Source organism: Oreochromis aureus, linkage group 18 (genome assembly GCF_013358895.1).
Source record: "Oreochromis aureus strain Israel breed Guangdong linkage group 18, ZZ_aureus, whole genome shotgun sequence".
In the NCBI taxonomy this organism is placed as follows: Eukaryota; Metazoa; Chordata; class Actinopteri; order Cichliformes; family Cichlidae; genus Oreochromis; species Oreochromis aureus.
This window is the reverse complement of record NC_052959.1, coordinates 12,915,196-12,936,701: the sequence shown is the minus strand read 5'-3', so window position 1 is coordinate 12,936,701 and position 21,506 is coordinate 12,915,196. Positions and strand designations below refer to the sequence as shown.

Genomic DNA, 21,506 nt, shown 5'->3' with positions numbered 1-21,506 from the left:
TCAAGTAAAAATTCAGTAGTGCAAATGTGCATGTAGGATCATCTGGGCTTTCTTTACATGTCACCTTTATGCTATGTAAAAGGTAGAAAGCAGGTACCCATTAAATTACTTTGGAATGAATTTAAACTGAAAGCTTCAGTTTCATTTCATGTTTCAAGGCATCTTAAAGACCAGACCAATGTACATGAATCATTACAAGACATTGAGAACCCTGGCTGGAACTTTCTTAGAGGACAACTTGCTATTCAACACCAATTTTGCTTAAATTCCATCTACTGACTACAATTTTTAAACAGTTTGTTTTTTTTGAGGTGGCAAGTTTTTGCTGATTCAGCCCCAATCTATCATCAAACTATGCCAAAAACGCACTTGAGAACAACCGCATGTCTCTCTGTAAGATCTCCCCCAGCCTCTCTCATCCTCTCCTCGTGTGCGTTCACCGCGCCCTGGATGTGAAGCTGGAGGTTCCAGCTTATGAGCAATCACAGCAGATGCTTATTCATCGCGCGGAGAGGCAACAGTATCAGCATCAGGTGCTTTCGGGGAGTCTGGTGGGAGGAGGTGACGCATCGCTTGAGGGAAAACGCGCAGAAGTGACGCGCACCTCCAGACTACAGCCAGTATTCCCTCACGGTGAACGGAGGAGGAGGAGGAGGAGGCGAGGGGTGCGGCAGCGGCAGGGGCTTTTCCTCGTCTTCCTCCTCCTCCTCCTCCTCCTCTTTGGACTGCCCACGCATGAATGAATGAAGTGGATGACACACACGCAGGCTTACACCGGGCAACCGCAACAGTGCGAGCCGGGAGAGGAAGCAGCGGTTCTCCCCGGGCTTACAGAAAGTCAAAGAGCCCGTTCATGCTTTCTACTACAAACAGTCACAACTGCTCTTTTTTCATGTCAGACACACGTGAGCACAGACAGCGCTGAACAAACACACACGGTGCTGCTGAAAGTATCCCAGTGGTGTTCCCCACGCAATAAACGTGCTGTTTCTGCTCTAAGATTTAATGACTATTCAGCACAATAGCTCGGGACACACATACACACACACTTTTGCTGGGAGCTGATAGCCCGCAGGCTCTGTCAGACAGCTGGTGCAGTTAGTGATACTTCAATAACATGAAACACGCAGGCTTTCACGGCCTCTTTCATTTCCCCTCTTACCTCCCACACACAGCAGGGACATCTCTGGTAGCGGTGTTGAGCGTCCCCGGCTGTCCTCTACTCAGCGCTCCGTGATTTGTTTGGTCAGTCCGTTGTTAAAAAAAAAAAAATAAAAAAGCCCCGTTAAAAACCGTTACCGTAAAAGGTAACGGAAACAAATCAGCACCATCTCGGAAGCGTGTCGTCTCCTCCTCTGTGGGGCTGTTGCTCTTTTGGCAGGACAAGAAAGACACACAGAAGTGAATTCCTCGCCCCCCCTCCTCTGCTTCCTCCTCTGCATTGCCTCAGCTCTCCTCCGCCGCCGCTGCTCCTCCTGCGCGCACAGCCATCTTGTTTCAGCAGTAGCACCCTCCGCGCGAGGACAGCTCCCCCGCGCCGTGCCGCCCTGACGTCACGGGTGATGAGTAGCAGCCAGAAGGGGAGGCGGGAAGGTGGGGTAATTAATAATATCGTTTTGGCTGATGTAATGTACTCAATGAACAATATGGCGACCAGGAATTTCCATTCACTGCTTCAGAGAGAAAGTTGTCCAGTATTTTTCTCAGTTCACATCCAAGGCTGGATTATACCTGCAACATCAGGTGGCGCTTTCATTTAGCAAGTTAGCATCCATTGTCTTTTCTTCTTCTTCTTCTTCTTTTTTAAGTAATGTAAATGGAAAATACACCCAGTGATGGAGTAAATAATCTAATCCCATCCAATAGCACTTAACCCTTTAACTTAGTCCTCTTTTCGGTGTGTTGATAGGGGTTTCACAGCAGATCCACTACCATGTTCAGAAATCAGTCTGAAAATAGAGTTTCACTGTATAACTGTCAGTTCCTGCAGCCCCCAAAAGCATCACTGCAGTATCTGCTAAAAATATTCAGGAGGTCATTGTACCCTCTTCGTAAAAAAGAAAGTGCACCCTATCATACATTGTTATTTCTAAGCTCTTAAACATCAGGAAGTACTAAAAATGATCTAGTCTTTAAGTTAGCTAAATACTACCTGAGATGATCAATAACATCAATATTTAAAGAAAGAAGAAGCAGGTTGTGAGAAACTATGCACACCCATGATGCAGTAGGTCGTAGAAGCCTTTTAGAAGCAATAACTTGTAATCATTTTCTGTATGACTTTATCAGCCTCTCGCATCCTTGTGGAGGAAATTTGGCCCATCCTTGTTGCAGTTGGAGTTTGAGGAATTTGATAGTGCTCTTAACGCCTTTTCAGTCAGGTTGTTGAAGTTTGCATCCTGTTGTAGAATTTGATCCAGTGCTCAACAGATGGCCTAAAACCAGTAGTTCATGGTTCCAAGGTGTGGTCCTGATGCAAGTTTGTTCAGATGCAACTCTTCCAAAAGTGTTTTGTTATTACTCTAAGCGTAGGTCCACATCCAAAGCATCTGGTCTAACATTCCCAGGAAGTCTTTCTACAGTTTCAGGACTATTCAAATACAGCATTGTACTCTTTGACTACAGTTTCATTGTTCCACTCCTGTGCATCCATGAGAACAAGCCCAGCACATATTCAAAGACCTATACTTCAAATAAAAGAGTAATGACAAACAAAAATATGTTTTATGAAAGTTAGAGAGCCAAGTTTGGACATGTGCAAAAGAGATACAGTGGATATATCGGACAATACTGGATGAAACTGAGGAAGATGATCTGATGTTACAACCCCTAAAGGGACCAGCCATAAGAAGAAGAAGAAGAAGAACTTGATTTATTGTTAACAATGTCATTTCTGTTCTTACACGACACCAAATAAGCATTAATTTCACCATTATCATGGCGGTCACATCTTAAACTAACCCCTGTAACTTTGTTCATTCTGTGTTCCTTTGTTGTTTTCTGAAAATATATGAAGCTAAAGAAAGGTGGAGAGAATAACTACATGTTTACAAAAACGTGCAAAAAGGGCAAGACACCCGATGACCTGATAAAGAAAGCTGACACAATGAAGTGTCAGCTGAAACAAACTAACTTGCAGGAAACATGGGACCAAATTTAAATCTGATATCAATATCTATTTACTAACATATTATCAATCATCAATGCAGGTGACAGCCCAAATACACAGAAAACAGTAAGTGTCAAGAGTAGACTATTCATTAAATCTTTCACCAGTGTTATAGGTGGATAAAGCCCTACAACATTGGCTATAATCTCTTTGTTTTGTTTTGTTTTTTGCCAGACCGACAAAGAAAGTGTCACAATGGAGATGGAGACAGTACAAAGGGCTCTGCTGTGGAATAGGCGCTATCAAACATGCATCTCATGGGTTCGTCAAAGGTTGACAAGCAAGGAAGATGGTAAAAGTGGTGAAATGCAAAGACTGCAAAACATAGACTCAGTTGAGTAACACTAAGAGACAGTAAGATGAAATATAGACGGTGCCAAGTGACAGCTAATGTGCAAGAGTATATACATGAAATAGTTAAAGGTGATAAAAAATGTTGTGGTCTGAACAGCTGCTCATAAAGCAAATATCCAAAAAAGCTATTATCATCATTATTTTGAGTCTTGTGAAACTTAATTATTATTGGTGCACATGCACGTGATATAAATCAACTTATCTGTCAAATCTGTCAATTTAAAAAGACAGATAAGTGGATCCATATAACAAAACATAAATTCTGGCTGCCTTTTGTTCCTTTCTCTGTCAACATGATCCCACACTGCTTCAGCAGTGTTGAGGTCTGACTCTGGGGAGGCCAGTCAATGACTGATAGTATTCTATTGTGTGTTTTTCTTTATCCAGGTTTGCGTTCACTGTGTTGTCAGTGTGTTTGAGATCACTTTCATACTGAAAAATGAAGTTACTGGCAGTCAGACACTTTACAGATGGTAGTGCCTGGTGGATGAACCCCCAACATACCTTTCAGACCAGTTTGTGATTTGGCACACCTCACCCTTTGCATATATCTATATATCTATATGTGTTTATATATATATATATATATGTGTTATATTTTTATAAGCCTATACGTCTTTTTATCCTACTTGTTCTGTATCTTCTGTTTTTGAGGACACACTGTACACCGTGCTCAGATATGCCAAGGTTTCAGCTAATAGCTGTTTTGGAATTACCTTATCACTGCAAAAATGCTATTTTATGCCTGTCAGACTGTGTTATCTTTTGCCTTGTTTGCAGATTCATTCAACATTCAGCATTCTTTTGAAAATGGCCAGGTACACATACAAGAAAGTCTGGCCCCTTGGAAGCAAAATATAAAGAAATAAGGTGTGGCTCAAGGATTTTGCACACTACTGTCTGTTGGCTTGTTTAGAAATAAATTGCTTGGGCAGCTACAATATTAACTAATATTAATTAATATTCCACATTCTTCTCACAAGTATAGTATAATATTGTGTTCTTTCAGATCATTTTCTGTACTAGTTTTAGTTGCATGGTTGTGCACTGTTTTCTTTCTTGTATCACGCTTGTGTGTAAAAAGCATTTTACGTCTTTTCCCATTGTTCTCCACTGCTGATTATTGAATAAGTCACTTTTAGTCACGTGTGGGGTGGGGGTTTAACGAGGTATTATGCAAACAATAAAAATACCCACTGTTGCAGATTACAGCTTGCAGTACTCGTGATAAACGCTAGGGGGAAGCAAAAAGCAGATGTGACTGTTGAGCCTGCTAGAAATAAACAAACAGAGGAAGTGTGTTGTTTACGCCTACTCTGGGTTCAAGATGGCTGCTGGAGACAACAGCGGCAGGCCTCCTTGCCTCAGTTTCTCTGGTCCGGGTCCTTTGGGAAACAGCCAACCCAGCAACAGTGTTTTCTCCATGCCCGCATCCAACGGTGGAGGGGTCGGTGCAGCTGGGGGGCCGCAGGGAGCCGCGAGGCGGCCCAACCCGCAGCTTGGGCCTGGAGGGGGAGACGGCAACGGTGTTTCGACCGGAACTCAACCGACTGCGCAGAACTCCCTGCAGCAGCCCGTTGCGGCAGGTGCTGCGGCAGCCGGAGCAATGGCCTCTCCGGCGTCCAACATGGCAAGCACCGCGGCGTCAAACGCCTCTCCGGCGGCGGCACCGACGGCCACTCCGGCGGCCGCCTCCGTGCTAGTGTACCGAGAGCCAGTGTACAACTGGCAGGCAACGAAGAGCACAGTGAAAGAGAGGTTCGCTTTCCTCTTCAACAACGAAGTGCTCAGTGACGTTCATTTTTTAGTGGGCAAGGGGATGGGAGTTCAGAGGATACCGGCACACAGGTAAGAGGATTAAGAGGGGGGGGAAGAGGCTCTGCAAGCAGCTCTGCAAGCGACTTTATCCCCGCCTCTGTCTCTGCTGCTGTCAGGTTCGTTCTGGCTGTGGGCAGCGCAGTGTTTGATGCCATGTTCAACGGGGGAATGGCGACCACGTCAACGGAGATCGAGCTCCCAGATGTGGAACCAGCTGCCTTTCTGGCCTTGCTAAAGTAAGGAGCTGAGTGTCTTTAACACGACGCTCACCTTAAAGTGGGCGTGGTTTTATACCGATCAGTCACAACATTAAAACCCATGACAGGGATGGGCACCTGACAGTAGCACCTGTGAGGTGTTGGGATATGTTAGGCTATGGGGGACAGTCAGCACCTGATTGTGGCTTGTTGGAAAGCACAGAAAGTAAGGACATTTGTGTTTGTTTGGTTTCTTTCTTTGTCTTATACCGTTGGGCAGCCTTCTTATTTCCCTTTAAGTGGTGCCACGATTGTAAGGAAAATGCATTTGTGGGTCGCAGTGATGGAAAACATGCCAAATCTGGTCTGGGGCTGAACTCTATCCTCCAAGATGACAGCACTTGCTCCCACAGAGTGGGGTTTATCAGAGACTGCCTCCAGAATTTGGAAGTAAAGAGGATTGAATGGCCGGCCTGCAGCACTGATCTCAACCCCACTGACCCCTTGTGGGATCAGCCTGGACATGCTGTTCATGCCAGAGTGACCAGCACAACGGCACTGGCTGATATTCACACTCTCAGCTCTGCTGCTCAACCCACAAAGGCATCTTCCTTACAAATGTGGAAATAAACAGGCTTTCCAATCGTATAAGATTTTTGCCAAGAAGCATTGTTACAATGATTAAGTTATCGACTAAACAAAAATTTCCTTACTTTTTTGCTAAGTTTAGAAAAGTGGGTCGGAGCATCTCCAGCAAGCCTTGGCAGAACTGGGAACCCATAAGATTAAGCAGTGAGTTAGTGACAGGGTCATGAATAACCAAAGGCTCAAGGGAGAACAAAAAAACATAAATCTAAAAATTGCTGTAGTTGCTGGTTATGATAGAATGGTTCATTGCAGCTCACTGAATACTGGTCAGAGTGGCCGTGCAAACTCCTGCCCACTGACAATAGCTTAAAGCAGGGATGTTAGCCTCAGAACTGCATCAGTGGAGGAACGTGACCTCATTTAATAAATGCGTTGAGGTTAGACTAAGGCAAGCTTGCAGGTGCAGTGAGCCAGAGCTGTTTTGGTGGCAAGATATCGGGCAGGTGCTGTTAATATTGTGTCTGATCTGCTGCTATTCATTATATCATAATTGAATATCAGGGCATATACACATGCACAGTAACTGTAATGCAATAACATGTGTAATCTGCCATCTTTCTGCAGGTTTCTCTACTCTGATGAAGTCCAGATCGGGCCTGAGACGGTGATGACCACACTCTATACGGCAAAGAAGTATGCAGTTCCAGCCCTGGAGGCTCACTGTGTGGAGTTCCTGAAGAAGAACCTCAGAGCAGACAATGCTTTCATGCTGCTGACACAGGTCTACCTTTGAAAAATGGCTAAACCTTTTGGCTTTTGAGTGCCATACTTGAGCATGTGTTATCGATTTAATCCATCATATTGAACTTGAAGTTACACATGTCTAAGCATAAACTAGACTACAACATTTGCAGATTGCAGCTGTCATCTTAAACCTTTAACTTATCTGTGTATTCAAAATAATTTGTAATTTCAGGCACGGTTGTTTGATGAGCCACAGCTTGCCAGCCTCTGCTTGGAAAATATTGACAAGAACACTGGAGATGCGCTTGCCGCCGAAGGCTTCACAGACATAGATCTGGGTAATTTGTCTTTGTTATTGTGAGCGCCATTGTGTCCAAGTTTTGTATTTCAGAGTAATAGTGTAATATATATTTTTTTGTCATTGTATTCTTCTCTAGACACACTGGTGGCAGTGTTGGAGAGAGATACTCTGGGAGTGAGGGAGGTGCGTTTGTTTAGTGCTGCAGTTCGTTGGGCCGAGGCCGAGGCGCACAGGCAGCAGTTGCAGCCAACACCCGAAAACAAACGTAAAGTCCTGGGAAAAGCTCTCACACTCATCCGGTTCCCTCTCATGACCATCGAGGAGTTTGCTGCAGGTGGATGGGAACATTTTTAATCAGTTTTTTAAAAAGTTTTTTTTCCCTCTCATATAAACACACACTGTGATTTAGTCTTTGACATGTCGGGTTACATCCCTTTCCCTCCAGGTCCAGCACAGTCCAGTATCCTGACTGACCGGGAGGTGGTGAGTCTCTTCCTCCACTTCACAGTCAACCCGAAGCCTCACGTAGATTTCATTGACCGCCCTCGCTGCTGCCTCCGCGGAAAGGAGTGCAGCATCACACGTTTTGGTCAGGTGGAGAGCCGCTGGGGCTACAGCGGCACAAGTGACCGCATACGGTGAGTCTGGAGCGTTTTAAAACCACAACTATAGATTCTGTCTTCTTACAAAAAAATATAAAAGTATGGCATCATGTATAAATATGACAAGTAATTCAATAAAAGGTTAATGAGGTGAATAAGTGAAAGTATTAAAAAGTATTTTTAGATACACATTTTAAGCAGTTGAAATGTATTTAATATAAGTATTTATTGTTTATATTATTTTTCAGTAAAATCAGTCAAACTACATAATTAAAAAAAACAAACTTTAAAAAAAAACAAAAAACTTTTTCCATCCACTGCCCACACAACATCCTCGTTGACAGTACATTCAAATGAACCATGTTCTTTGAAAAAAATGATAAGAAGCTTATTGAAATGAGGCCTGGATGTAACTAATAATACTAACAGTGGTCGTACGGCCTCAGTTTGATGAGCTTTGTCTATAATCACATGCAGTACTGGCTAGAAAACTAAAGAAGGAACATGTTTATACTCTTTAGCATGCTGTACATACAGTTGTACCATCAGATGTAAAACTGTCGCATGTTTTCTTTTTTTTCTGTTTTTTTTTTTTATTCACAGGTTCTCTGTAAACAGAAGGATATTTGTGGTTGGTTTTGGGCTATATGGTTCAATACATGGACCCACAGATTACCAAGTCAACATACAGGTATGGTCTTTAAAACCTTTCTGTTTAAACATATTCTAGTTGGTTTTCCTGCTTGGTGTGGTTCATTGTGCAGATGTGAATATGATAATTGCAGTTGAGTATGACCCAAAAAATCTGCACCCTTTAGAGACCCTTTGGAGGAAGATGAACCCTTGAACTGGTTCTAAAGGAACCCCAGGGTAGTTTGTGGTGGTGATAATGTGATCAAACCTGAATCCAACCCAACTACCTGCTGTGCCAGGTACCCTGCAAGTTTGAGCTAAATGCCTTCTTGTAGCCTGGGATGCTTCATATTCTGGGATGCAGCAGAGTGCACAAACTGTAGCAGCTAGCCAGAGAATGAACTGAGGCCTCACTTGGAGTTGGAGATTTTTATCCATTGGTTCAGAGGATAGCATCTTCTTCCCGTGTTTATTTTTTTTAATTGCATCTCAGACAATAAGTAGACTGAACAGTCTCACGTGGTTTGTGGTGATGCATTTTGGTCCGCTTGGAGTTTTGTCTTTGGGAAAAGAAATCACACCATGTGGTAAAAACTGCAAAGTCCTCATCAACTGATTCATAGCATAGTAAAAAGTTGTCTGCTTTTCTGTCTGGTTGTAATGGAGGTGGTATATGCATTTTCCAGATCATTCACACAGACAGTAACACAGTGCTGGGGCAGAACGACACAGGCTTCAGCTGTGATGGTTCAGCAAACACCTTCAGAGTCATGTTCAAAGAGCCAGTGGAGATCCTACCCAATGTCAACTACACTGCCTGTGCCACACTCAAGGTATGTAATGTCAAAAACATTTAATACTTGAAGCAGGAAAGCATAAGTACAGCACTGTTCAGCATATTTATCTAATTTATTTAATTCTTTTAATTATGGAGTTCCACAGGGCGCTATGCTAGGACCAATTTTATTTACGTTATACATAAAATATAATGTAAGGCAATTTTGGGTAATGTCATTAGAAGGCATAGCATAGATTTCACTGCAGATAATGCACAGCTTTATCTACCTATATGAAGCCAGATGCTGGAGTGCCTTAAAAACATAAAGACTTGGATGACCTCTAATTTTCTGCTTCTAAAGTAAAAACTGGGATTATTGTTCTTGGCCCTAAAAATCTTTGAAACATGGCATCTAACCAGATGCTTACTCACAGTGTTACTGGCCTTCAATAACACTGTGAAGAATCCTGGAGTTGTTTTTGACCAGGACATGTCCTTCAATGTACGTATATAACAAATATGTAGGACTGCTTTCCTGCATTTGCTCAGATGGCATTTATTACTTTTAGGCTGGACCACTGCAATTCATTACTATCAGGTTGTCCTAGACACTCCTTGAAAAGTCTTCAGTGGTTGATCCAAAATGCTGCAACCAGACTACTGACACGGACTAAAAAGAGAAAGCGTTTTCTCCCATACAATCTTCTAGTCATTGGCTCTTGACAGCATATAGTTAGGGCTGGATCAGGTGACCCTGAATCCATTTAATCATTAGTTATTATTAATGTCTGGCTCTCTCTCTCCTATGGTGTTTTTTCCTCTTTCCTCCCATCACCCCCAACCAGTCATGGCAGATGGCTGCCCCTCCCTGAGCCTGGTTTCTTCCTTTTAAAAGGGAGTTTTTCCTTCCCGTTGTTGCCAGGTGCTTGCTCATAGGGAGTTGTTTGATTGTTATGCTTTTCTTTATTTCCTGTTGTTGTGATTTGGGACTATATGTAAATAAAACTGAGTTTAATTTTCTGTCTTACAGGGTCCAGACTCTCATTATGGCACTAAGGGAATGCGAAAGGTAACACACGAGTCGTCATCCACTGGCACAAAGACATGTTTCACCTTCTGCTACGCAGCAGGCAACAACAATGGAACCTCCGTAGAGGACGGACAGATTCCTGAGGTCATCTTCTACACATAGTCACCTCAGACATTGCAACAATCTTCCATCAAATGTGACAACCGTGACACCAGCGAGCACAGGGCCACACCTCAGCAGAGGTACTGGGGACTAATCTGTCAGACTTCATACTGTTCCCTCCATATTGCACACAACTGTTGGCAACATGGGAAGACAAACAGCCTGGAAGCGATGTAGGTCACTACATGGGGCAAAGTTGTCATTTGAGATGTCTTTCTCCTTCTCAGTAGCTTTCCTTTATCCCATTGTGTTATATTGACACCAGCCTCTGAAATTGACTGCAACCGACTCCACTTAGAAACAAGAGGGAAGGAGAAGCCTCTCAGATTATTCACAGTATCAGTGTCACTGCTGTGGATTGATAAAGGCTTAAACTGTATGATTCCTCTTTCTGTGCTCCACAGCATTAACGCAGAGGAGAGTCTCAACTGTATGAATGTACAGTTTATCAGATTTGCCAAGAAAAGATCCTCATCACTGTTTAGTACAGACTAGAAATCCCACATTAGCTGTAACTTCCACATACTGACAGACCTCATAGGCTTTATGAAATCTTGGTAAATTTGAACCAAACTTCATGTTAATCTTAACAATATGGTTAGGGTAAGAATGATTATTTTTGGGTTTCTACATACAGTACAATCTGTGATTTCTTGTGTCCTTGCTTGGTAGTTGCCTATATCCAAGATAACCTTGCACTTCTTGGCCTTGCATATGTTAATTTGGTTGTTGTATGGATGCACACTAACTCTTCAGATATGTTTCTTTTATGCTTTGTTTTAAAAAGTGTGGGTGGAACAGCTTTCCCGTCTCGGTATGGAAGTGAGAGGGTTGTATATTAAAGTGGCATTTATTAACATTATATATGTAACTTGAATTGAGCATCGATTAAAGAGTGAAGAAAAAAAATGTATCGTCCTTGTATTTTGTCTGCAAAATGGAGAGAACTGGAGAAAATCTTCACCCACAGTAGAAAATATTTGACTCCCCTAGTCTGAAGGAAATAATATTCACCTGCAACCACAGACAGAATACATATATCATCCTCTTCACTACCAGACCTCACTTACTGAAGTCAAATTCAAAGTAAACACAGAAAGAAAAAAAAAGTTAGGGGTAAAAAAAAAAAGTTTTGCTCATTATCTGATAATTATCTGAGTTTTATTAGATTGTTTTTGTCAAATTTACATTTAAGACCAAATACATGTGATTTTTTTCTGGTTTAATCCTAAAGTAAATGTCTAATATATATATATTTTTTTCTGTCTCCTGGAATAACTGCTGGTAACTTGATGATACTAACTATCTCTAGTCAGAGCTGGATCTCCTGTAAAGGGATTAAGATGCCAACAGACTTGATAAACTGATCCGTAAGGCCAGTAGTGTCGTGGGGATGGAGCTGGACTCCCTCAAGGTGGTGTTGGAGAGGCGGATGTTGTCCAAAATAAAGACAATGTTGGATAACACCTCCCACCCACTCCATGACATGCTGGTCAGTCACAGGAGCGCGTTCAGTGAGAGACTGAGAGTACCAAAAAGCACCACTGAACGACACAGGAAATCATTCCTGCCTGTGGCCATCTCCCTGTACAACTCATCCACTTAACACACACGTTTCTTTTTCTTTTTCTTTTTTAGCTATTTATTAATAAACGACTTATGTATATATATGCCTGTATATATTGTACTATTCTTAGTTAGTGTATTGTCTGTCTTGTTAATGTCTGTTTACTATGGAGCACTGTAACAAAAAAATAATTTCCCCTAGGGATCAATAAAGTATTCTGATTCTGATTCTGATTCTGAAAAGATGAGGAGAGTTTCCTCTCAGACTTTAAGATAACAACTTGCTGCTTGTTCCTAATTAAATTCACCACAGAGCTGTGAGAGGTTGCTTGCACCTCATCTCATCCAGTCAGAAAGCAAATAAGCATATTTCTACTAGTACCTAGCCTAGCTAGATGAGGGGTTCTCAGACTGTAAACTGGGTGGGTGAAACAAGCAGATTACTGATAATAAAATGCTGATTTTTCATTCACTGAAATTCATTTGTGAACATTTTTGGCTACTGAAGGCAGGAAATACAGAGAAAATCTGAGAACCAGTGATCTAGAAAAAACCCTCTAGAGCAAAAACAACATTTTAGGAGTCACATTTTCATCATGAGTTGTTTTTATTCATTACATCCACTGAACAAACGTCCATTCCAGTGAGTTTCACTTCTATAACACTTTTATGGTGATTGCCACGCTTTAATCTGGCCATGATCCATATAAATATGCATTATTGCAGCAGTATCACAGTGCACTGTACAGGCCCATCCCGGCAGATACGTAGAAGGAGAAGGGGGACGATGTGAAGGAATAGAAGAAACAAGGAATTGATAATACAGCTGCTTTGATCCAATTGCTCCCCCAAACCCTCGCCCTAGGCACTTGGTGTACTGTAGCTGTGAAATGAAAAAAAGCATCGCTGCTTCCACTAGCCTACAACAAAAGCTTAAGCTTTGTTTCTGCTCCGCGCTCAAAGATGAAACAATTGGTGCGATGTACCTTTAAGCCTGTGCAAAGATTTGAAAGTGCCCACGGGGTAGGGTTTAGAGAATGATTTGGTATTTTCTAATCCGGGGTGAGTGGTTACAATTTGTCCAAGTAGTTGTCGAGGGCAGGTATGCCCTCTTTCAGACCTTTGCGTTTTCTAATTTCAGCGATAACTTGGAAGGGCCTGCTGGCAGGGTCGCTGGGGTCTCCCTGGAGAATCTGCCAGTGATCAAATACACACTGGGGGAAGGCCTGGCCTCCAGTGTTACTGCGCAGGTCAGCTGTGAACCCTGGAGGTCAGAAAAACAGATAAAAGCATTATTTCAAATAGAATAGCTTCATATACAAAGACAGCGACTCTGTCAGCTGAAACGAAGTTGCTGCATATGCCCTTTACATTTGTCTTAAACATGTTTGTTGAGAAATTTACCAAAACAAATCAGTCAAATTAATTTCTGTATTATGTAAACCTGTTCATTTTAATCTGGAACTGTAAATGCATTAGTTATACCTTTTTAAATCTTTGCATGTTTAAGATACCAGACTGAGATGATTGAAGATGGGTGCAGTGTGGCCGTAAAGGGATGGACATGGTCACCAACAATACTCAGGATGGCTGCGGTGTTTAAATAATAGTAAGTTGGTACTAAGGCATCCAAGGTGTCCCAAGAAAATATTCCTCACACCATTACACCAACATCACCAGCTCTTCTGCTACTGTAGCCCAGCTGATGTGTTGTGCATTCAGAGATGCTTTTCTACATATCTGTAATGAGTGGTTATTGAAGTTGCCTCACTGGATTTTTTATCTTTTTCACACCATTCTCATTTCTAAACTCTAGAAATGCTTATGCAGGAAAATCCCAGTAGATCAGCAGTTTGTGGTTCCATGTGGACCCAACAACCATGCCACAGTCAAAATCACCTAAATCACCTTTCTTCCCTATTCTGATGCTCAGTTCGAACTTCAGCAGGTTTCTTGACCATGTCTACAAGCCTGAGGATAAGATGCTGCCATGCAATTGTTGTGTTAATAAGCTGTTAAACAGTGAACCTGATAAAAATGCATGTGAGTGTATATCTTCACAAACATTTCAGAGATCCACTTTACTTTTTAGACCTCTGCAGTCCCTCTTTTACCTAAGCCCTCCTTTCCAGCTGAGAGTTAAAACCCACCACAAAAGACTGCAAGCAGTATCGACTGAAACTCACCAAAGGATTCGTTGACTGGCAGGTAGGCTTTCACCACAAACATGGGCGTGCCCATCACTTGGGATTCCTCAAAGACATGACCTCGTTTCCTGTTCAACACGCCATAGATCCCACCGACAACCTGCTCTGGGCACTGCATGGACAAGAGGCACAGCCACAGATAGTTAATAAAGTTACTAAAATGTTTTTCCTTTCAGAATAAAGAAGAGCTCCAAAAAAATTACAAGCCTGTGTTCAAGCAATGTCCAGGCGCCCACTCTAGTCCAAACACCAACCTGAATCTCCACAAGATATACCGGCTCCATGAGCCGAGGCTGAGCAGTGAGCTGGCAGGCGTACAGGACCCTGCGAGCTGTGGGAATAATCTGTCCTCCCCCACGATGAATGGCGTCTGCGTGCAGTGTGACATCATGAATGTCAAAGCGAATTGCGCGCATGTTCTCCTCACACAGTGCACCCTGCAGGGTGAGGATGGAGACAGGAGTATGTGAACGCAAGTTTATAAATAGCTAGCTGTTTCACAGTGGAATAAGAATTTAAAATGCAACATGAGTCTGAATTAATTAGCTGCCCACCTCCTTAGTTGCCCACTGGAAACCAGCCACTACGCTGTCCTTGATCTCATTGAGGTACTGAACCCCTTTTGTCATGTCTATCAGCAGGTTGGGCCCGGTTCCATCTGGACCGAAGCACCAGATCTTCCTGGCTTCTGTCACCTCCCACTCATACTTGTCAGCGAGGTAACGCGCACGCGCTTTGAGCTCCTGCCGAGCAGTGACATCCCCTTTCTCAATATCTTCAGCCAGGCCGTCGGGGAACGGACGGGACTTCATGAAAAGACGATTGTGCTTGTTGGGGGACTTAGACAGACACAGCTGGTCGGATTCTTCCGTCACCGTCTCTCTGTAAGACACCACTGGGTCGGATTTCTACAAAGAGGTAAACAATTGGTCAGGATTGATGGTATGAGTATCGTATCGAAGTATCGAAGCTCGTGTAGAACTAACAAAAACTGCAGTTCCTATAGTCGCCACTTGAGGCTGGGTCCAACATCTAGTCAATCCCCTTAGACTCCCATGTTAAAATGGTCAACTTTACCCCATTAAAAATCATGTTTATAGCCAGGCCTTTATGAAGAGTTACCCCCCTTATAACAACTCTGAGTGGGGTGAATTTTTTCTTTAATAACTCAACTACCTGAATAATTGATTTGATAGGCATCTGGAGCCAGTCAGCATCCACTAGGCCTCATCCACTACTTAGAGTCATTAAAGTGGACCTCTTCTTTTTAATGGGTTACCTGATTAATATTATTGCCTGCTGTGTGGTACAGACCATCCCATCTATTTAAGCACAACAGTTTAAATTGTATTCAGGTTTATAGTTTGGATTGTCTGTGGTGAGGCTGGTTTTCATGTATTTATCTTTTTATGTAGTCTCTACACTTTCTTTTCCCAACTAAGACAAGAGTTATTTATCATCAAAGGCCTAAAAGAATTAAACCAGCATAGGTCTTTTGCAAATTTGACCTAATATATGTAATGTAAACAAATCACTACTTGTAAATGCTATTAATTTTAGCCTTGCAGCAGTGACCTGTGTTGCACCTTGCCAGTAAACCTCTACTCCTTTGCTCACCTTCAGTGGAATGCAGGCGTGGTCCTCCTCCAAGTCCTTCAGGCAGATCTCCAGGTGAAGCTCTCCTGCTCCAGCGATGATGTGCTCCCCGGACTCTTCGATGATGCACTGCACCATGGGGTCTGACTTGGCCAGACGCTTCAAGCCCTCCACTAGCTTGGGCAAGTCAGCAGGATTCTTGGCCTCCACGGCCACTCGGACCACAGGGCTCACGCTGAACTTCATCACTCTCATGTTGTGGGCCTGCAGATGGAGTCGATGAGCGATAAGACTAGATTCTTTTAAGGTTCGTGTATCAGGAAGCCACACCAAATAATGACTCTGTGTTAATAGCTATTGATTCATTTGTCATGCCTCGGTTTTTAAACTAGAGCACACTCTGTGTAGATACTGAAGAACGGGAAAGTGACTCACTACCTGTTCAAAGGTGGTAATAGTTCCAGTCTTAACCAGGAACTGGTCTACTCCAACAAGACCCACGATGTTGCCACAGGGAACATCTTCAATAGGCTCCACATAGCGACCCATCATCAAAATAGTCCTAGATTGACGTGGTGATAAAATAAGAGGGATGTAACAAAAAAGAAGAAAGGGGAGGCACACATTTTGAACTTTTCCTACTATCTTGGACCTGTACTGTGTACAGTTTGTAGATAAACATGCCCACCTCTGGATGGGTTTGATGTAGAGGTCTTCCTTCTTGCCAGGGGTGAAGTTTGGCCCCATGATGCGCACCTTCAGCCCTGTGGACACGCAGCCAGAAAACACACGGCCGAAGGCATAGAAACGACCCTTGTCACTGGTTGGGACCATCTTGGAAATATACATCATCAGTGGGGCCTTAGGATCACAGTTCTTAATACCTGAGAAGAGAGTTTAGAAGTTATGAATTTACCACAGTCAAAATAAACAGTGATAAATCTTCTAAAGCTACTTAGTAATAATCCAAATACTTTTAATTGAATTGAACCAAGTGAAAGTGTTCTACTGACCCATGGCAGCCTCGTCATCTCCAGGTCCTTCATAGAGCAGCTCACAGCGGTATTTCTGCGCAGTGACGGGGGAGGGCAGGTGGATGGTAATCATCTGGAGCAGGGCCTCTCCGGCAGGGAGCCAGCGCCGCATTACAGCCTTCAGCAGGGGCTTCCCCTCCTTCTCTTTGTCCTCTGAGTCAAGTTTGACATCCAGCTTTTCAATTAGCTTGGCTGTCTCTTCTTTTTTGAAATTCATGATGGCATCAAACACCTAAGAGGTCAATGAGAAAAAGGACCAAAAAAAAAAAAAAATTAGGGCATTAATCAAAGGCAGTAACTTTTCAGACTCTACTTAAAGTGTAATCATCTTAGGATGGATCCAGTCACAGTCTGGATCTGAAATGTCTGAAATGTAAGAGCTTTAAATCACCTTTTAACAATGTTAGAAACATAAAAAAAATACACAATTTGCTGAAATAAAGCATCTTTAGTACATTCACCTTAAAGATGGGATCCAAAACAAGCTGGCAGAAAGTTCGAGGTAACTTCTGACCATCGGGGCCACTGGCGGTCTTACTGAATTTTCCAGCACTTGGATCAAAATATCTGGAAAATGCAATGAAATTATTATATAAAAATATTTTGCCCAAATATCACTTGCTGCTCACTGTCTTGTATTAATGCTTAAATTTTAAAGAGCCACTAAACACCACCTAAACATTGACACAGAAAAAGGGGTGTGGTCCGTGTACAAGCATCCTTCTTAACGCATGCAGCACCTCTGATGTACCACATGACAACCAGAGAGGGCACTGTACGTGCACTCGTGTTCACCTTTCTCCCCACAGTTTCTTCATCATGTCCTCCACTTTCTTGCACCTCTCTGCTGGTCCCAGCTGTGCAACTCCTTTAGCAGCAAACTTAGCCACATACATCTCAGCAAACTGCTTCAAGGTGAAAGCCCATCCGTGGAGGCCCGAGCCAAAGCCAACTGTTCCAACAACAGGGTCAATCTGAGGAATAAATGATAGCATTCATTGTAACTACCCATATATTGAAAGTTTTAGAAGGTATTTTACTAGCATAAGTGTGTATTCACCATAATGTTCCCCATGGGTCCACCCTCATCCTCTCCATAGGTGGAAATAATGACGTTAACATTCTCTACAATACGCTGGAAGGTCTGATAGAGCTCATCTGGCTCCAGCTGCAGCTCAAGCAGGGCCCGGTCCATCTTGTTCATCATGAGAACCGGCTTAATGCGCTCAGCGATGGCCTGACGCAGTACGGTCTCGGTTTGCACACACACACCTGTCAGTGGAAACAAACAGGTAAGCCTCGGTGCGTAGGAGTGTGTATGTGAGTGACAGGACGAGTGTTTTATGTCTAATTACCTGAGACACAGTCCACCACAACCAGGGCTCCATCAGTTACTCTAAGGGCAGCGGTGACCTCAGAAGAGAAATCAACGTGACCCGGGGAATCGATCAGGTTGATGAGGAAGCCGTTTCCGTCTTTGCTCTGCTTGATAAACGCCAAGTCGTTCTCTCCAAGCTCATAATACATGGAGATAGCCCTGGGAGAGAGTGAGAGGGTGAGAGAACATAGAAAAACCTTGAGATGTGTTAACTCTGCACTGATAAGTTTAATGATTTATGTAAATAAATCTCAAAAACTGCACTCACACTGATGAGTCAGACCATCCTCTAATAAAAGACACAGCAGAGACTTTCCAATTCAGCCACTACAAAGTGTCCCGACTGCATTGATTTGAATTAATATTTGGTGATCTCTGCTGGTGCATTTATTATATACAAACATCCATGTGTAAATCTCTGAAACAGTGTATTTTTAACACCTCTCTGAATTTGGAACAGAGAAACAATTCTGCAAGTCAAAAATGGTAAAAACGTGTGTCGATAAAGTATAACACCATGAACAACTTACAAATAAAACAAGTGCTGTGATTATGAACCAATCAAGTATGAGATGCATGTTCCAATTAAATACACAGCACAGCCGGCCGCCTTTAGAAACGATGTCTACCTTGAGGTTAAAATACATAACACAATTTCATAACAATAATGAACTCAGTATGGGTCAGCACAAATATTTCTTATTTTGTAATGTATCTACTATAGCCCTTCTTTTTATCGGACATATATGCCCTACAAACACAACCAAACAGGCAGATCTGACAGCTGAAGGCCAAGTACGTCTTCTTTTTGAGTCAAGGTCTTAGTATGATTGATGAGCTATTATGTGTACCCAATATTTCCTGCCAAAGATAGAACAGCATTGATTGCTTCCAATCAGTATATTCGTCTATGACACAGACTGTATAAAAAGGATGGCCACACTTGAAATATACTCTTTTTGTGCTTTATTATTTATAATCCTCAAAGTGAGATAATAATTTTAAAAAAGGAACATCAAACTGTATAAAATAAGACTTGTGTTTAGAGAATGAGGCCACAAAGTCATCAGGTAAATGTTTCCTGAAGCAGCATTGTCATTTTCACAATCAAACATCTTTTGGAACCAAAGGAGTCGCCCCCTGTTGGCCATTAGAAAGGATGCTGAATTTTAGCTTCACAATTTAGAACAGGAAGCAACGCCCATGTCTGTTCTCTGCGTTTTTACTCACTTGATTAAAGTTTGAGTGTGATGTCAGCGTATAGAAATATCAAAATCAAACCCACACAGACCTGATAAGGCAGACGACGACAATTTGGGAGGTTGAACGCGTAATAAAAATATTTAAATTAACCAGTACTGTTTGGATAAATTATGAATAGTTCCTGCTAAAAACACAAAGCACATACGTAGATTTGATGGTGATGCAGCGCTCCTGCTCGTCTTTGCGTGTGTCTGTGAAGCGAGTTTCTCCAGCACGGGACGACGCAATGATCCCCGCTTTGGACACCAGCGAGTCGGTCAGCGTGGACTTCCCATGATCCACGTGTGCGATCACGGACATGTTTCTGATGTTGGACTTTTTGTCCATGATGACACGGATCTGATCCACCGTGAAGTTCACCTGGAGGGAGGGTTGGAGATTTAGAAGGGGAGGGGAGCAGGGGGTTACAGCCATCCATTTCCAACTAGCACAGGCTCATTTTATTCATCATATGCATCTATTTCTGTCCACTACCAGTTCTCCCCAGCCGCTCTGAGAAGAGTTATAAAAAGAAAGACATGTTTGAAACTGAACCCAGGAGGAAGGAGAGTGGACACCGCTTAAAGACTTTACCTCCTGATTTCCAGAATTACTGAGTCACCATTCACCATGTAACTGAGTGGGGGTGAACACAATGTACTACAATCGCAAGAAAACACGGTCTCTTGATTTTAGACCTTAAACTAAATCTACAGAAAGAGTGTTAACCACTAAGTTTGTTATTTAATATGTAATATATGAAGAGGGGCAGTCCTCTAAGATGACAAGATGACAGTTTGTCTGGCAGTGGGTTGTTAAGACTATAGAAAACCACCACCATAATCCTCTGTAAATAAAAAATATGAAGAAAATAAGATCCAGTGTCCCTCAAAGCTTTCCTAGCAGAACAAATTTATTCATCAATTCAGAAATATCACACTGGATATATAAATTACCACAACCAAAGCCTCTTTTGGTGGAATAATTAATTTTTACATCACCCACTGCTGCAAAACACTCAGATGAAATGCGGTGCAGCTCTCTGAGTGTGACGTAGTGCAGCCTGCCTATATGTAATAACACATTTCCATCGCTTCTTAAATAAAAAGCAATGACGCAATCTCTTCTAATCAAATGAAAATCTACATTTTCCCCCCACACACAAACAGAGCTGATGACTTTTACATTAGACATGCCATGGCCATGTGCTTTCCCTCTGCGGGCAGCTGTATTAACATGATATTTCTGCGGTCATGCCAGAGCAGCGTGATATTAAAGGCTTTGCAGTGGACGTCACAGTGAGAGCTGAGCGGCCCGTGCACTGGAGGCCACAGCCCTGCGTTATCGGCCGGCTGTTGCGCATGTTATAACGGCGCACAAACACAGCCCTTATCCGATCACATAACACCACCGGGCATCGGCATCCATTTCACGGACCTGACGGGAGCCGGTGCGGCTGCAGTCGGCGCCTACAGCTCATGACGGTTGTTGGGTGCAGCAGTTGACAGCGTGTTTTCCCTCGTTGCTAAAAATACATTAAAGGCATCATCTATACATTTAAGGCTCTACTTTCACTCACCATGTTGTCTGCAGGTCGTGGGTCTTTATGTGCGACGGGTTATTGCCGTAGTCGCTGCCTCTGAGGACAGGCAGTCCCGGTGGTGACTAAGAGGCGCTGCTGCTGCTGATGCGGCTGCCGTGTAGCGGTGTCCGGTCAGTGACTGCAGCGGCAGGGGGCGCTGCAGCTCAGCAGCCCGTCACATATCACATGTCCGTGGCGCTTTGCCATGTAATCCCACATCCATGCTGTGTGCGTGTGCGCGTGTGAGTGCCCGGGTGTGTTTGTGAGTGCGTGAGAGAAAGAAAGAGCGCACTTCTGTTGACTGGACCATGTTTGTTTGTGCCTCCAGCTGCAATGAAAGATCTCAAATTTAAGAACAAGTACTTTTGTACAGTTAACATTTACATTGTTAGAAAGTAACATAATCGAACCAAAATGCACCAAAGTCAAAAGATATAGTGGTTTGGCAACAGAGATGACCATTTTCTAAAGGAGTTAAAACCAACTGAAGCTTTATTCAGTGATTAGTTTCTATGGCTAAAGCAT

The 21,506-nt window shown here is 42.9% G+C and overlaps 3 protein-coding genes and 1 long non-coding RNA gene across 4 annotated transcripts in view; 2 read left to right on the top strand and 2 right to left on the bottom strand.

Annotated features, from left to right (window-relative positions):
- Positions 1–1,498, bottom strand: part of LOC116318694 (protein unc-13 homolog A-like) — a 32,064-nt gene extending 30,566 nt beyond the window's left edge. The window contains 1 exon segment of the mRNA XM_031737795.2: positions 1,163–1,498. Coding sequence (XP_031593655.2) covers positions 1,163–1,184 — 22 coding nt within the window. The 5' untranslated portion in view covers positions 1,185–1,498.
- Positions 1,499–1,580: 82 nt separating this feature from the next.
- On the top strand, positions 1,581–4,763 carry LOC120434114. The gene is made up of 3 exons (XR_005608952.1): positions 1,581–1,743; positions 3,344–3,502; positions 4,304–4,763. It is a non-coding gene; the product is annotated as an uncharacterized LOC120434114 (long non-coding RNA).
- Positions 4,764–4,793: 30 nt separating this feature from the next.
- Positions 4,794–11,285, top strand: LOC116319082 (BTB/POZ domain-containing protein 2). The gene is made up of 9 exons (XM_031738303.2): positions 4,794–5,371; positions 5,458–5,577; positions 6,751–6,907; positions 7,103–7,208; positions 7,308–7,505; positions 7,617–7,809; positions 8,377–8,464; positions 9,093–9,239; positions 10,215–11,285. The coding sequence occupies exons 1-9, from the start codon at positions 4,851–4,853 to the stop codon at positions 10,374–10,376; spliced, it is 1,692 nt and encodes a 563-aa protein (XP_031594163.2). The 5' UTR covers positions 4,794–4,850; the 3' UTR covers positions 10,377–11,285.
- A 1,245-nt stretch (positions 11,286–12,530) lies between these two features.
- Positions 12,531–21,132, bottom strand: LOC116319092 (elongation factor 2). The gene is made up of 14 exons (XM_031738315.2): positions 20,979–21,132; positions 19,566–19,780; positions 18,135–18,316; positions 17,840–18,051; positions 17,575–17,753; positions 17,241–17,346; positions 16,759–17,011; positions 16,434–16,629; positions 16,184–16,307; positions 15,767–16,009; positions 14,704–15,057; positions 14,404–14,586; positions 14,129–14,261; positions 12,531–13,206 (listed from the first exon to the last, which is right to left on the bottom strand). The coding sequence occupies exons 1-14, from the start codon at positions 20,979–20,981 to the stop codon at positions 13,013–13,015; spliced, it is 2,577 nt and encodes an 858-aa protein (XP_031594175.1). The 5' UTR covers positions 20,982–21,132; the 3' UTR covers positions 12,531–13,012.
- Between the last annotated feature and the right edge of the window lie 374 nt (positions 21,133–21,506).